We start from the raw sequence: 14,891 nt of genomic DNA on the forward strand, positions 1-14,891 counted from the left end.
CTTCTATATCTTTGCTCATGCTGTTTCCTCTACTTAAAATGTCACTTCTCATCGCATATCCTTCTCTTCTCCTCCTGTCTGCAGCCATCATGACACTACTCCATTCCTTAGGACCCAACTCCATTGCTTTCTCTTTTAGGCTTTGCTGTCTCCCACGTGTAAATAATTGTACCATTTGTTGTTCTTCCGCAGTAATTCGTTCATGCTCCATGTATCATATTATACCTAATTGTACATATATTGAACACACTCTCCTAGATTGTGAACTTCTTGGTTTGTACATTTCCTTTTCCCATGTTCTTTGGTCTGTGTCTTATGTGTTCTAGAAAACTGTCACGGAGTATGTGCCTGACACATAGTAAATGCTAGATAAATGTTTGTAGTTTGGAATTTAAAAACCACATGCATTTCTTATATTTCCATATAAAGATAATTCTTTTAAGTAATGAGGGCTAAACTGAAAATCCTAAGGGTTGGTAGAAGGTAGAAAATCTGTCTCTTAAACTGTGGTTTTCTGTCCTGATAAAAGGGAAGCCTTCAGAGGTAGACTGCTCTGGGAAAACTCTGTGAATTGTTTAGTTCCTCAAATTAAAACAAGTATACATGTATTACTCTTGGAAAACTATAAAGTAACCATTAAACTGAATGTAGATGCTTTAGGCTGAGAAGCAGTGCTCCATTTGGATACGTAAATCTTTGTGTGTAGAGCAGGAGCATGGCTTCCCCAGACATTGTTGCAGAAGAGAAGAGAACTGTTTCTTTCTGTTGATTTAGACCATGTATGTGTCAATATATTGTTGTTTCTGTAGAGATGTGGATATCCTTGTTTGAGCCCATGCCCTTAGGAGAACAGATGCTGAGATCTAAAGGATATAGGAAAGCAAAGACAGGCATGATCCTTACTGTTTCCTGGAGAAACAATTACGCAAAGGTACTGAACTGGCTTTGGTGAGGCTCTACCTGTAAAGACTGAGGACCTACATGTAAAGACTGAATAACTTAGTCTTTGTGAGAAATGTGCTGCTGCTGGACTGTTATGTTCTAAGGTGATAACCCAGTTGGGTCCGAGATCAAGGCCACACCCCTGGGGATGTAGGGTGGGGTTTCCTCTGAAGGAGTAGATATTCCCATGGTTAGTCATCCTAGGGAGAAGTTGCACCTGGGACAGAAAATGGGAGTTTGAAAGTGGACCTTTAACTGGGTGAGGAGAGTTGTTTTCTTCTCTGAGCTTTATAGTGGTTGGGCCCATATGCGCAAGACATGGTTGGGGGAACTCTTGATTAAGAGGGGAGATGTATGGACCCAGACATATGGACCCAGGCTGGAAACTCAACAGTAAGGCAGGCCTGATCTAGTCCATAAGGGCTCTGAGAGTAGCCATGTCATTCTTATGTTTGTGATGTCCTGGGGAAGAGAGGGCACTGCCCCTTCCTGCCAAATCCCAAGGCAATGCTGAAGATTGCATTGGTTGGAGAGAGCTCAGTGTTCCAGAACATCAGGGTATGGGACATCTGAAGCAGAGGCAGAAATAGTTCAGTTATTTCAGGAATATGTGGGTGACAGCACCTCTCCTGGGGACTCCTCTATAGTAGAGAAGGGAGGGGAACTCTAAAGGGGGCTGGCTGACATCCTGATAATTTGGAAGGTGGGAACTCAGAAGTATTGTAGTTGGGGTTTTTTTCGGGGGGGATTTTATTTTAAATATGACCTCCTTTATAGTCAAAAACTTGAACGCTATGACACTCTGATTCTCAAGGACATATGAGGCCTTTTATTGAACAAATCCTTTCCATCTTGGGCATCCTGTTCAATAGACTTGAGAAAACCAAAGGTAAACAAAGTATTCCTCCATTTGATTTTATATGAACCCTCTCTTTTTAGTTCCCCTTAGGCCTCTGTTCTCAAGTCTTATTGTAGAGGCATACAAGAAACCAGAAACTGATAGATTCTTGCTTTTCTTCCATTATTTGTCCATCCTCTGTTTTCTTTACAAAGTGTTCTGTTTCAGAGAGTAAGGGAGAGTTTTAAGTTTTTTCTGGATATTATGCATAAGCATGGATGAGTATCTGACTGGTCTTTCAATGAGGAGAACATCTAAGCTGACATGATTTTCTTAGGCTGAGCAGGACTGTTACTTGATGCATAGGCATAGCAGCCACAATCTTATCCCTGTTGATTGTATTTGTGGTCATACTTTGAAAAAAGGCTGCATTCAGTTCTGTAGAGCTTTTCTGGATTCATGGTGCTTTGTCTTTTTATTCTGACAGCTGATTATTTGCATAACTTGGTAAAGAGGCCTCCCTACCATCACATTACTGGCTTTCCTCTAGCTTTTTGAATATTTTTTCTTGCTCTCTTAGATTTTACATCAAATACCAACTTTTCCCTCAACAAAAGTTCTGCCTGTCTGAAATCTTTCATCATCTTCTTCCAACTACACAACAAAGCTGAACTCTGTAGAATATCACTTTGACACATTAATAATTGCACTTGTCTCTAAGACCTTCCTGAAATTCTCTTAGTTTCTTCTCTTGGGGTTTAGATGCTGTATAGTATCTATCAATTCCATTTACTTCATTTAAAAAACATTTATTGAGTATTATGTTGCAGGCACCAGGCTACCTGCTGGAGCTATGAAATAGAGGAGCTCACATCTGGTTTTATGGCTAGAATACTTGGCTCACTGCTTCTAGTTTCTAAACTAACTCATCCAGGATTGCATTGAGAAGAAGAACCTCCTCTTATGGCTCCTGAATGCCATAGGGGAGAATGTAACTAATGAGGAGAGCAATCCAGGTTACTGAGGTGATAAGCAATCCAAGATACAAAGGGGGGCAGGGTGGGTCACATGCAAAAAAAAAAAAAGGATAAATTCTGGAGTCCAAAGACACTAGGGAAGAAGCATACTTTAATGGTCGGGCTTTTTTCTCAGTTAACATTGGGTTTTATTTTTGTTATGTTATACCTACAACCAACAGTGTAAATGAAAATAACAGGAAATTATGTGTATTTCATTATTTTCAATTAATATATTTATTACAGCATTAACGTTGTTGATTTGATCCTTTTGTAACATTTCCTTCCATTAAAATTTTTTGAGGGAGAATACTGTCTCTTAGTGAAATTTTTATAAAGAACATGAGGTCTTTAGATATGAGGTCAGAGAAGGCAGGAGACAATTTTTTTCCTTTGTGATGTATACCTCCTTACATACTCTGGCGTTTTGTTGAGGAAGTACGAAGACACGATAATTCTAGTTCTAAAGGTGTAAGGAAAGGGTTGATCCTTTCCTCTGTATTATACCGGCGGAAGGAGCACGTCTCAGTCTCTTCCTTTTGTCTTCTGAAAATAAAAGGAAGGAGGCAAAGGGTGTTTGAGTGGAGGGTTTTCTAGGGGTTAAACCCTGGTGCTTCAGACCCTCTGCGAACCCAGCAGGTTTTCCTTAAGTAGCTACTGTAAAACATATGTTCTCCAAAATAAGAGAGGTAGAGCAGAGGAGACCGTCGGGCTGCCTTGCGATACAGCGCAGGTCGGGGTAGCCGCCTGGTCCAGAGCCGAAGGTGCTTGCATTCTGCAGGTGCAGGGATTGTGAGCTCTCACCGCTCCGGCTCCCGAGAGGCGAGAACCGAGGCGTTGCAGAGTGTGGGACTTGGCCCCTGAAGCAGAGGCCAAATGTATTCCAAACAGCTGACAATGATCGAGCCGGGTGCCCACACCTGGTCCGGGGGCGGGGAAGTAGCATCTACAGGAACCGCAGGGAGAAAAGGAGCCCCTGGTTTGGGACGCCAGAGGGCTGGTCCGGCTTGTCTCGGTCCGACTGCTTTCCCGTGATTGCTTCCCCAGCTTGTCCATCATCGCAGTGCCCTATTTCTACTGGCTCTACTGTCTGCCACTCGGTTCCGCCGCGCTGACCCCCATTGGGCCCCTCCGGCCGAGGCCCCGCCCCACGAGCAGGACACGGGCAGTAGGGCGCGGAGGAAAGAGAGCCGGGCGCTTGTTCTGGGCTGTGGGGAGGCGGTGGCGGAGAAGGAGGAGGAGAAGGAGGAGGAGCTGGGTCAGCAGGAGGCAGCGGCGGTGTCCGCGCTGGGGTGATGGTGCAGGTGCTTGGGGCCGGTGCGGAGCTGCCTGGCTGAGGGGCGCCTGGTCCGGGGTCCGCAGCGCCGCCGCGTCTCTCCCGGGGGCGGGCGGGCGGGCGGGAAGATGCTGAGCAGGTTGATGAGCGGCAGCAGCAGGAGCCTGGAGCGCGAGTACAGCTGCACCGTGCGGCTGCTGGACGACAGCGAGTACACCTGCACCATCCAGGTCAGTGCCGCGCCGCGCCGCCCCGCCCGCGAGACCCCCTCGTCCCCCGAGTCTGGCCAACTTGGCCCGCGCGTCGCTCCAGACCCCAGCGCTTTGTCCACCCCTGGCTGCGGCGGACGGCCCCGGTGCAGGGCGCCTCTGCCTGAGCCCCAGTCCGGGGCTGGGCACTCGGAGCTCGGCGCTGCTGAGAGGCGAGTCCTCGCGTTCTGAACCCCCACCTCGCCCCCTGCCCTCTCCCGAGGTAAGGACGCTCTATCCTGGCTCCTCGAACCCGCCGGTGTGGGGAGCACCTTCCTCGGGCGTCGGGAGGGAGGCTCTTTCCCCGGCCGCCCCGTCGGGGGGCGCAGGTTTTGACTCTCCGGCCCGGCAAGGACGGCTGGAGGCTTTTCTTACATCTCTTTGGCTGGAACGATAATGGTGTGTGTCATAATTTGCCCCCCGCCCCCCCCTCCCCCCCCGCCCAGCATTTGTGAGTCAGAGCTCTCAGAAGGTAGAATTGAACGCGTAGCCCATGCAGAGTGGCCTATTGAAGGGGATACCAGCCCTCTGGGCTTTAAAGACTTAGGCCCCCCTCTGGCCTTTCTCTCCCCAAATCTTATTCAGCTGGGCAATTCTGGGGGGCGTGAGGTAAAGATTTAGCAACAAGTCCCAGCGATTTGAGGGTTGGCGTTGGTGAGAATCGGTGACTTACAAAAAAACGCCAACAATACGATAAGGCTGCACAGCATTTCTTCAGAACCTGGTATTTTTGAAGGGATTTTTACAACCTCTCGCTGCGTGGCACGTCAGGAGTAGTAGTCTTTCCCAGGAATGCAGTCACAGCCCTCTTCCTCCTTTATAAAGTAAGAGATAGAAAACATTAACAATGCTCCGGTGTTTAGTTCACCAGCCAGGAGGATCCTGCGCTCACTGCCGAAAACTGCCCTTTCTGGAGAAGCAAATTGAGCTGGACCCAGAGGGTCTCACCTCATCCCTTGCCTTTGCAGCAAAAAACCCGAAAGGGCTTCTCACCTCAGATGTGGCAGACAAAAACTGACGGCCGGGGTCCTACTCTCTTTGTCTCTTTCCCCGCCCCCCTCCCCCATTAATTTTTTTCGCTGACAATGCTCAATAGCGGAAAATAGCGGTGGGTGAGAAAGACGCTGGATAGTATATGAGAGCAGCTGCTCTCTGCTGACTCTGTGCTCAGGTCAGCCTTCTCTCCACTTTCCTTATTCTCCCACCTCCAAAACCAACTCTGGGCATGAGTGCTGACTGCTGCCAAAGATCTATGAGGGTAGAGAAAGAGAACAAAATCTCTTTTTCAGGCCACTTAAATACAGATTAAGCAGTCATAAAGATGCTAGCCATCAAGTGAAAGGATTTTTGTAGTTGAATATGATATAGAGATGTTGTGTATTATTTCCTTACTGAATGAGTGTCATGCTACTTTTTGTTTCTATTGTATCTTTATGTGTCATGTACAGTTTTTTTTTTGTTTTTTGGTGGTGGGCTTAGAGGAAACATGGATTGAGTGGACATCCTTACCATTTGAATACATTGTGCAGAGCTTTTAAAGTCTTTATTCTTTGTTTTAAAATTTAAAGCATTTACACAATAGCATATCAAGGGCAGTGTGAGATTTAGACTTCATGAGTCCTAAAAATACTTTTGGGATATATGGTGAAATAAAATTTCTGGGACAGATCATTAACTTTTGCCAAGATATAAAGTACAAATGAAACACAATTCATGTCACCTGTCCATTTAGTGATAACCTTGTGGTTTTCAGGTATCACAAAAAGGCAACTAGTTATTTTTCCCAGATAGTGGAAAACCCAGTTGGCTTATTGGTATTATACTTGTGGGTGGTATTTATTACTGTTGCGAAAAATATTTTTAAGTTGAGGATGACTTATTGGATTTATGCTTGCTATATGCTACTATGGTTGTATTTATTTTCCTGCTGGTCTTATTTTACATTATTACAATTTAATATGTTATAAAAATGTAGGCCACTTAAAAAAATTAAGCTTGGTGTAATATGACCATACTGTAGTAAGTGTTCACTATCTAGATATGTTAATGATTGTGCATTGTGATTCTTGCATGAAATTTAAAAAACACATGAATTCTAAAGTATGTAATATTGTCATTCTTTGGCACTACTATTGTGAATTGCTTTTGTTTTTACCCATGTGAGGAAATGTGGAAAATAAGACAATATTTTATGTGAAATTAATATTTTGTGCATACACCTTTTTTGAGCATTAGAGATTGAGCTTTTCTTAGCAACTTTTCCCGCTTGTATGTTTCTAGTGTGTGTGTGTGTGTGTGTGTGTGTGTGGTGTGTGTTGGAGGGGTGGAGAGAGAGAGAGAGAGAGAGAGAGAGAGAGAGAGAACGAGAGTGAGCACATATGCGCTTATTTGTCAGACACTGGGCACAGGGTCTTTTAAATCAGTATGTGAGCTACTTACTGGGTTAAAGCAGTATTTACAACATTTAGGAATTGCAGTACTGTATATTTAAAAAATTGGTGATAATTTGACCTCCTTTTCCTAAAAGTATTGTATGGCATATTTTTCTTTAAATAAGGTATTTATTTTAGAAAAATTTCAGTGCCTCTTGAGATCATCAGAGACCACTTAGGGTATTACAGAATCAGAAATGTATCACTGGGTTAGAGTCATAATAGCTACATTTGGTAAATTTCAGTTGTAGGAAATTCTATCAAAGTGTTGGTCTAGCCTTTCATATTGCAGCAGTTATACTGATCTGGCATTTAGGATGTGATTATTAAGGTAATGAAAATGCCTTATATCTTCTCAATGAAGGTTGCCACAGTTACCAGACTATTCTTTTATTCTTTCTGATATGTGAATGTAGTTGTAGACCATGAGAAATGAAAGTATACATAGGAGGGTTGTAGTATAATTGCTCCCCTGTGAAGAACATTGTTAACAGCTCCCTGCCAGTTTTGAAGGTCATTGCCTCATAAATGCAGATCTGGTCCATATTTTTCACACATCTGTTTCATTTAAGCACATATTTATTTACTTACCACATTTACTATCTTACTTTGTTATTTTATTTGGGAGAAAATAGGAAAAACGAAAAGGCTACCTACTATCTTTGAATTCTCCGAATGGAGTCATTTAGGTGCTTAGGCATGTAATATCTAAAGAATAGATTTTTAACTATCTTTCAGGTTATAACAGCTTATAAAATATTAAGAATATATTGCAGAAATGCCAGTAGAAATATGTATTGAAAAATATATATTGCCAAGTCAGAATATTAATCACTTTTTTTTGGTTATTGCTGAAAAGTAAAGCTACCCTAGAAATGAATTTGATTTTACTGGGAACACATTAAAATAACAACTGATTAAGCAGCTAGGTTAGATTAGTTTTTGCAGTTAAATAAGGTGCAACCATAAATGAAATGTGTGTGCAGAGGCAGTTCTAAGTGGAACCAAGATGTGGATTTGATTGTGGCTCAGCCATTTAGTAACTGTGGGACATGGAGTAAGGGAGAGAATATTGAGGGAGAGAACAAATGTATTGATCCTTACACCTGCCAGGCACTTCGCCTGTATTATTATCTCATTTACCTCACATCAGTGTTATGGATTGATTTTATACCCATTGTACCAGCTAAAGAAAATGGGATCATGGATTGGTGGGAGAGCCTATATTTGTTGAATGGCTAACTATGTACTAGGCTTTGTGCTAGGTGCTTTGCTTATACCTTACATCAGCCGTTGAGAGGTAGGTGGTATTATCCTCATTTTACAGATGAAAGATAGTCCCAGATGATGGAACTTGCTCAAAGCTAGTAGGTGGCTGTACTGTATTTAAACCCCAGCCCTTTTGTCTCTAAATCCCATCGTTATTCCCTCTATCCATTCTGACTCCTTAAGTTACTTCACCTGTCTGTACCTTAATTTCCTCATCTATAAAATGGAAATTTAATACTTATTTCTCAGTAAAGAGAAAGTTATTTGGAGATATCACTACAAATAATAAGGAACATTTAAATAGACTAATATACTGTACTTATATTGTGCCTTATTCTATTCAGTTCAGAAATAGAATTGAGAAATGTTTTACTTTTTTAGAAAAATAATTGAACTTAAGCTGTAAGGCCCCGTAAAATGATTTCTGATTAATTTCAGTAAAATTGTGAAATCCAAGACTGGCGTAACTGAAATCTTTATTAGAACTCTTCTTTAAAATCAAGAGTTCAGGTTTGCTTTCCTTCTATTCTACCAAGTCTTAGGCTTTAGAGAGGCATTTATTGCTTGGACCGTGATTTGTCTTTTCTAAGAACTTCTGCTTCTTGGTAAGTGGAATCCTTGGTTTCATTAATGCAAAAAGGATGTTCTTAGAGAATTAGGATAATTTTATTCACAGAGAAAAACACAAGGCTGTTGTATTTTCATGAATATTGGTTTTTAAAAACTTTATTTTAAAAAGTAATTATGCTGTCTCAGGATCTCTGTTACAATAGCAAGTCAGTTAGAATCTAATTCTTAAAACTAAGTTCCAAAATTAGCCTTCTAGGATCCTAAAAGCACTTGTATTCTGTTTCTTAATTTGTATATTAAAACATTTATTGTATAAAACTAATGCAAATTAGTCTTTTCAGTACAGAAGGTAAATTCTAGATGTGTATTTATGCTTTCATTCTTTTTGTTTTTGAAGAAGTCCTGTTTAAGAAGTGTCATTGGCATCCAAGAGAAACCTAGATGCAATCACTACAACAGATTTTACTCAAGGGTATTTGTATGAACTTGCATTCTGTTAGGTGCTTGGAATGAATATGCTAGATGAGGCAATTCAACATAGTGTACAGAGCATGTGATTTTGAGTCCTCTGTTTATACATTGTCCAGAGACTCGTGTATCATGTCTGTGATATTAATATCATATTTAAAAAAGGAAATGTTTGCCAAAATAAAATCAGACAACCTGAAGGCAATAAACATTTTTCATGTTTGTAGTGGTTTATGTGTAATTCTTAAAATGTGTAATCCAAAATAAGTAGCAAGGCATTAGCTTTAGAGGCAATTTACCAATGATATAATAGTTACTATATTAAAATATTTTGGATTATTTTAAGAACTTTATTTTCTGATAGATTATACTTTAGAATTTATAAAGGAGAGAGTAAGAGGAAGCTATAAATCTTAAACCCCAAGAATCACAGCACCTAGTTCAGTGCCTTACATAGTTCAGTAAATACTTTTTCTAATTTGTTTGTGCTACATGATTGCTGTGTTAACTACAACACTTTAAAATTTCTTCTGCCTGAAAACAATAAACATTTTCTAACAATCGTATATCCCTTTTTGTAGTTTCATCCCATCCCATTTCAAACCATTTTGCTCTGTAGCCCCTCTCTCTGGTGAGAAGTACAGTATGTAAATGTGGTATTTTATGAAGCCTGCTAACTTTTTGCAGTTATCCTTTGTTGAATTAGTGGAGCTTCAGCCCACAGCTCCTATGATTTTTTTCATTTGTCTGTTAGGATTTCAAGCCTTTCAGGTGCCCTCACTTCCCCCATCTCTGCAGGTTCAGAAGGCTTACAGCAAATGAATACTGTGTAGTACGGTGCTTCATGGAGCGTTAGAGGTCTGGCAGAATTAGGGTATTGAGCATACGGTTCACCACAGCCACAGAACCCTCCTGCACTCCTTTCCTCCAAGTCAGCACTACATAAAGCAACCTCCTCACAGCCTCATTTTCTAACCTGTTATCTGGACAGGAAGTGCACCATGCTTCGCAATCTGTTTCTAATTTTGTCTATTTTATTTTATTATTTTTTAAAATAAATTTATTTATTTATTTGTTTTTATTTTTGGCTGTGTCGGGTCTTCATTGCTGTGCTTGGGCTTTCTCTAGCTGCGGAGAGCGGGGGCTACTCTTCGTTGTGGTGCACAGGCTTCTTATTGTGGTGGCTTCTCTTGTTGTGGCTCACCGGCTCTAGGCGCACGGGCCTCAGTAGTTGTGGCACACGAGCTCTAGAGCGCAGGCTCAGTAGTTGTGGCGCACAGGCTTAGTTGCTCCGCGGCATGTGGGATCTTCCCGGGCCAGGGATTGAACCCGTGTCCACTGCATTGGCAGGTGGATTCTTTTTCTTTTTTTAACATCTTTATTGGAGTATAATTGCTTTACAATGGTGTGTTAGTTTCAGCTGTATAACAAAGTGAATCAGCTATACATATACATATATCCCCATATCCCCTCCCTCTTGTGTCTCCCTCCCACCCTCCCTATCCCACCCCTCTAGTGGTCACAAATCATGGCAGGTGGATTCTTAACCACTGTGCCACCAGGGAAGCCCTATGTCTATTTTAAGTTGAATTCATCTTCTCTCTGATAGCCTCATCTGTAACATTCTGTTGGACTCTGCAGATCCTGTTTCTTGGAGCAGCCTCCTGTGGGTCACTCTTCCTCAGCTGTGCCTAGCCAGAGCTTGTACAAGATATATGAATATCATGGAGGATTGGCAGCAACCTTATAGCTTCTGTATCTCACCTACATGGTGCTCAGGGAGGAGGGTGCTGCTCTCCAGGAGGCCCAGTGGCAGTTGTTGCCCCTCTGTTTTATGGCCTTGATCCTTGGGGCTCAAGCCAACCACCTGAATGGTTTTCTTATGCAGCTGAGAAATTTGGAGAGTGCTGAAGCATCTCCATCCTATGCTGTACAGTGAGTGGTATTTCCCCTAAGAAAGCAAAACACCTTGTCATACGTCCATCCTAGCCATTGAAGCAGGCCTTCCGTTCCTTTAAGACCCTAGGCCCTGGTGGCCAATAGAACTTTTGAAGCTTTTACAAACATTTTACATGTATTAGAGCCAAAGAAAGTCTAGGAAGAGCAGTTTCTCTGGGAGGATAATCCCCAGATTTAAATTATGGAACTCTTGCCTCCCAAGGCCATCACGTGACGCTCATTACTGTTGTCAATATTTTGAACAAGATAGGCCCCTGTATTGGTCTTTCACCAATTATAATTACTGTACTATTTCTAGGGATGGTGTTTTACTCTGTGGTCTTTCCAGCTTAATTGCATCATATCCTAGATTTGGAAGGTAGGAACCTGTAAGGAATCTTAGGTTCAAATTCTCTAGGCTTTTGCTTGCTACTGTCAGAGTAAACATCAACTGTGTGAATCAAGTCCTCTAAGGAGATCCTTCCGTGCCATGCTCATACAGGCAAAATAATTGGGCCACATGCTTGGCAACCACTGAGTTTGTGTACAATAGCTCCATTCACTTGTCTACAGAAAACACCCCTTTGACAGTGATTATAGCTTTCATCCCCCTCCTCTACTTCTGACTCCCTGCATTACCATGACCTCATCTGTTGGTCTGTATTTAGAGGCACTCTGGACCACTCCAGAAATGCTTTAGGACTTGTTCTTGTATGTTAAAGATCATTTCAAGTTAGGCAACGACTGCCCACCAGGGGAAGCCATTCAGGATCAGGACCAAACTTAGCTATTCTTATGCCTTATTTGAGCCATCTTACTGTGTCACAACTCGGGTTTTCTTCCTTTTGTAGAAATTGTGAACCTTGTGAAAAGCAAGGAGAATAGAGTGGGGGCGTTAAACCTTCTCAGTGGTTTAAAAGTGTGGTTCCTGGATGAGCAGCATTAGTTTCACGTGGGTACTCGTTAGAAACGCAGACTCTTGTCCCCACTGCAGACCTAGCAAACCGGAAAGTTGGGGCCTGGAACTCATCAGTTTAAGTCTTTCAGCTGAGTCTTACGCTTGCTGAGGTTTGAGAATAGTTACTACTTGGTCACACAGATATTTAGTAGATAACATTGATGAGTATTGTTGATTGACTGGATATAAAAACTGAGGGAGAAGGAGAAGCCAAGAGTGAATCTCATATTTCTGACTTTTGATTTATTTCTGAATGGCCTTAACTGATTCTCTACCCTTAAAAGGTAAAAAGTTATTTGCAGATATGCATATCTGTCTTCAAGTGGGCAGGATTCTAAAGATGGTTCATAATTCCAATTTGATGCTCTTATATTTATTGGTTAGTTTTATTTTTTGTCTTTCCTGACCTACAAATGATATGATTATTTCATATTTGTATACTGTTTTTCAAAGAAATCTTCACAACTTAAAGCACTGGGGGAATAGGAGGAGTAAATCTCCCTGTCGTCCAAGGACTTACAACCTAGAGAGGGATTATAAACATGTAAATAGCAAACTATAAAACATCACAGAATTCAGGGCTAGGGCAAGGTGATATGCTGTGGCAGTGCACATGTGGGGGACTTGAAATTAAATATTTCTCAAAGGAGGTGAGATTTGAACTAGGTCATGAAAGATTGCCAAAAGCAGAAAATGGGCTGTGCGGATGGGTAAAGGGCATTCCAGGCTAAGGTAACAGCAGGCTACTTCTAGGTAGAAAAGCTAAAAATGTAAAGCCAAGTATGCTTAGTTTTTCCTTTACTATGTTGATTTGACTTACTCTGGTACAGTTGAGTCAAACGACAGAAATCTACTTGCCTAGGAAAAATTACTGTCAGCAAATTTCAATCATTCTTGACATGCTCAGAGGAATCAGTCTAAACTAAAAATAAATGCATAAAGCTGGCAATGAATTAAATCTAATTCCAAAACTGTGTAACACAGATTAAGATTCTTCACAAAACAATGGCATCATATAAAGAAAAGGTAGATTGGGATATCAGTCTTAATTCTGTGACTGCAGCAACTAAGTATGAATTTTATTTTCAAGAGACGTCATCAGTTTAGTTATCTGACAAAAAAAAGAGGGTATCAAATTCCAACATTCAGCTGTTGTTTGAAAATCCTTTGACTAATACGGTGTAGCCTAGACTGTGCATTAACAGTTAGGAAATGTAACCCGTGGAGCCCTAAAAGGCACTTTTCAGCATCTCTATTCCCAAACCTAAGTGGCCACCCAAAATAGCTTTTCTGGAGGACAGAGGAGTGCTTCCCTGGATTCTCGTGTGAGCCGCTGCCTGCTGGCTCCAAAGTTCCCAGCCCTACACAGGGTGCACTTTTAGCACTCAACACAGTGCCAGGCTGGAGCTTTGGGGATGGGAACCTCCAAGAAAGCACTGTTTGGCATTTGGGCAATCAATGTTCGGCAGAATGCCAATGCTAATAGGTTATTTTGCTCTGGAAGAGGAGAATAAGGAGGGATAGTCTAAAGACTGATGAATAGGGGAATGACTGACAATACAAGCACTCCATTTTTTTGGCAAGTTTAAGGAGGCTTGCTGTGAAATGGTATTATGGGGGCCAGTTAAATTAGCAAAGGCCCACAGGCCCAAGGCCTGAAAGAAATAGTGGTACCTCAAAACAGCATGCCCTAGGGCACACTCAAATGTCTGGCCACTTTCATTGAATTTGTGGTAGGAGAAAGCCAAATCATTAGGAATCTTCTCAGTCTGGTACTCCCTCCAGGCACTGCATAATCAGGCAAATTATCCTTTGCCTCTAGGCAGGTGCACAGCCTTATTTCTCTATAGCTTGATTTAACTCAAGGGCCTCTAGTCTGGGTCCTAGCTTAATTCTGAGGACACCTAAGTGGAAGAGTTGGCTTCAGGAGTCCCAGAGGATTCCAGATACTCTAGTGAGGAGGTGCTACCAAGATTCTTATTTTGTCAAACATGAGCCAAGCAGGTAAGAACATTGATCACAACACAAGGAAGCAGAATTAATCAATTCACCTAAGGATCTCAAGTACTTCTGGGGGATAATTGAGGCTGGAGAAGGCATCCAGCCTGCCCTGTTTCAGATTTTTGCCTCTAGAAAAATCTAAAAGCCCCTGGAGTTATTACGGAATTGGAGGTTTGTAGGTCCGGAGGACCTATGGACTGGCAATGATGTGTGGGATGTTATAAGACATGTTGAACCTACAATTTCACAGTATACACTCATCTGTACAACAGAACATCCCATCAGCTCTTTGGGAGGCCACTCAGGAAATTTGGCTGTTGAGAGACAAAAATCTGATCGAAACAGAAAGTAGTTCCAGTCCTACAGTGCAGCTTCTTCAATCTGTGTCCAGTTTCAGGTTCTGGTACATGTGAAGTAGGTTAAAAAAAAAAGTGAATGAGAGTTTGCTTGGTATAGCTGTAGGACATAAGTTACTGAGCTAACTATTGTAATGTCAGATTTTATAAGCAGAATAGCTAATCAACACTTTCTTTGCTTGTTTTTGCTTATTTTTAAATACACCTTGGATAATTTAGACAAGCTTGTTTAAATGAATACCCATAGTACAGAAAGCACATCTAGGAATTGTCTTCTAATAATTTTTATGGTAAAGGAGAACACATATTACCTGTATTCCAATTTTTGATTTTGGGTATACTAGACAGCCTGATTATTCTAAGGAGACAGATAGAATGCTATTATATTGTCTTGCTGCAAATTAGATCTTTTAGTGTATCATTATAAAATATTATGGACTATTCCTACTAATAATGTATCTCATATAAGATACCTTTAGCTTCTGGTCAAAAGAAAATGACAAAAGAAGTAGAAAAACCTTACTTTCTCGTTTTGGTTTCCACAATTTTATTTCCTACCATCTTTTCTGACATGATAGC

The 14,891-nt window shown here is 41.5% G+C and overlaps 1 protein-coding gene across 4 annotated transcripts in view; it reads left to right on the top strand.

Moving 5' to 3' along the window:
• The first annotated feature begins 3,982 nt into the window (after positions 1–3,982).
• The window catches only part of FRMD5 (FERM domain containing 5), a 344,971-nt gene continuing 334,062 nt past the window's right edge, over positions 3,983–14,891 (top strand). For 2 of the 4 annotated variants that reach the window (XM_032622050.1, XM_032622051.1), the window contains exon 1: positions 3,983–4,302. In XM_032622050.1, coding sequence (XP_032477941.1) covers positions 4,201–4,302 — 102 coding nt within the window. In that variant the 5' untranslated portion in view covers positions 3,983–4,200. The remainder of the gene's footprint in view (positions 4,303–14,891) is intronic. The other 2 variants (XM_032622052.1, XM_032622053.1) reach the window with 1 other exon arrangement.

This window comes from Phocoena sinus, chromosome 2 (assembly GCF_008692025.1).
Source record: "Phocoena sinus isolate mPhoSin1 chromosome 2, mPhoSin1.pri, whole genome shotgun sequence".
Taxonomy (NCBI): domain Eukaryota; kingdom Metazoa; phylum Chordata; class Mammalia; order Artiodactyla; family Phocoenidae; genus Phocoena; species Phocoena sinus.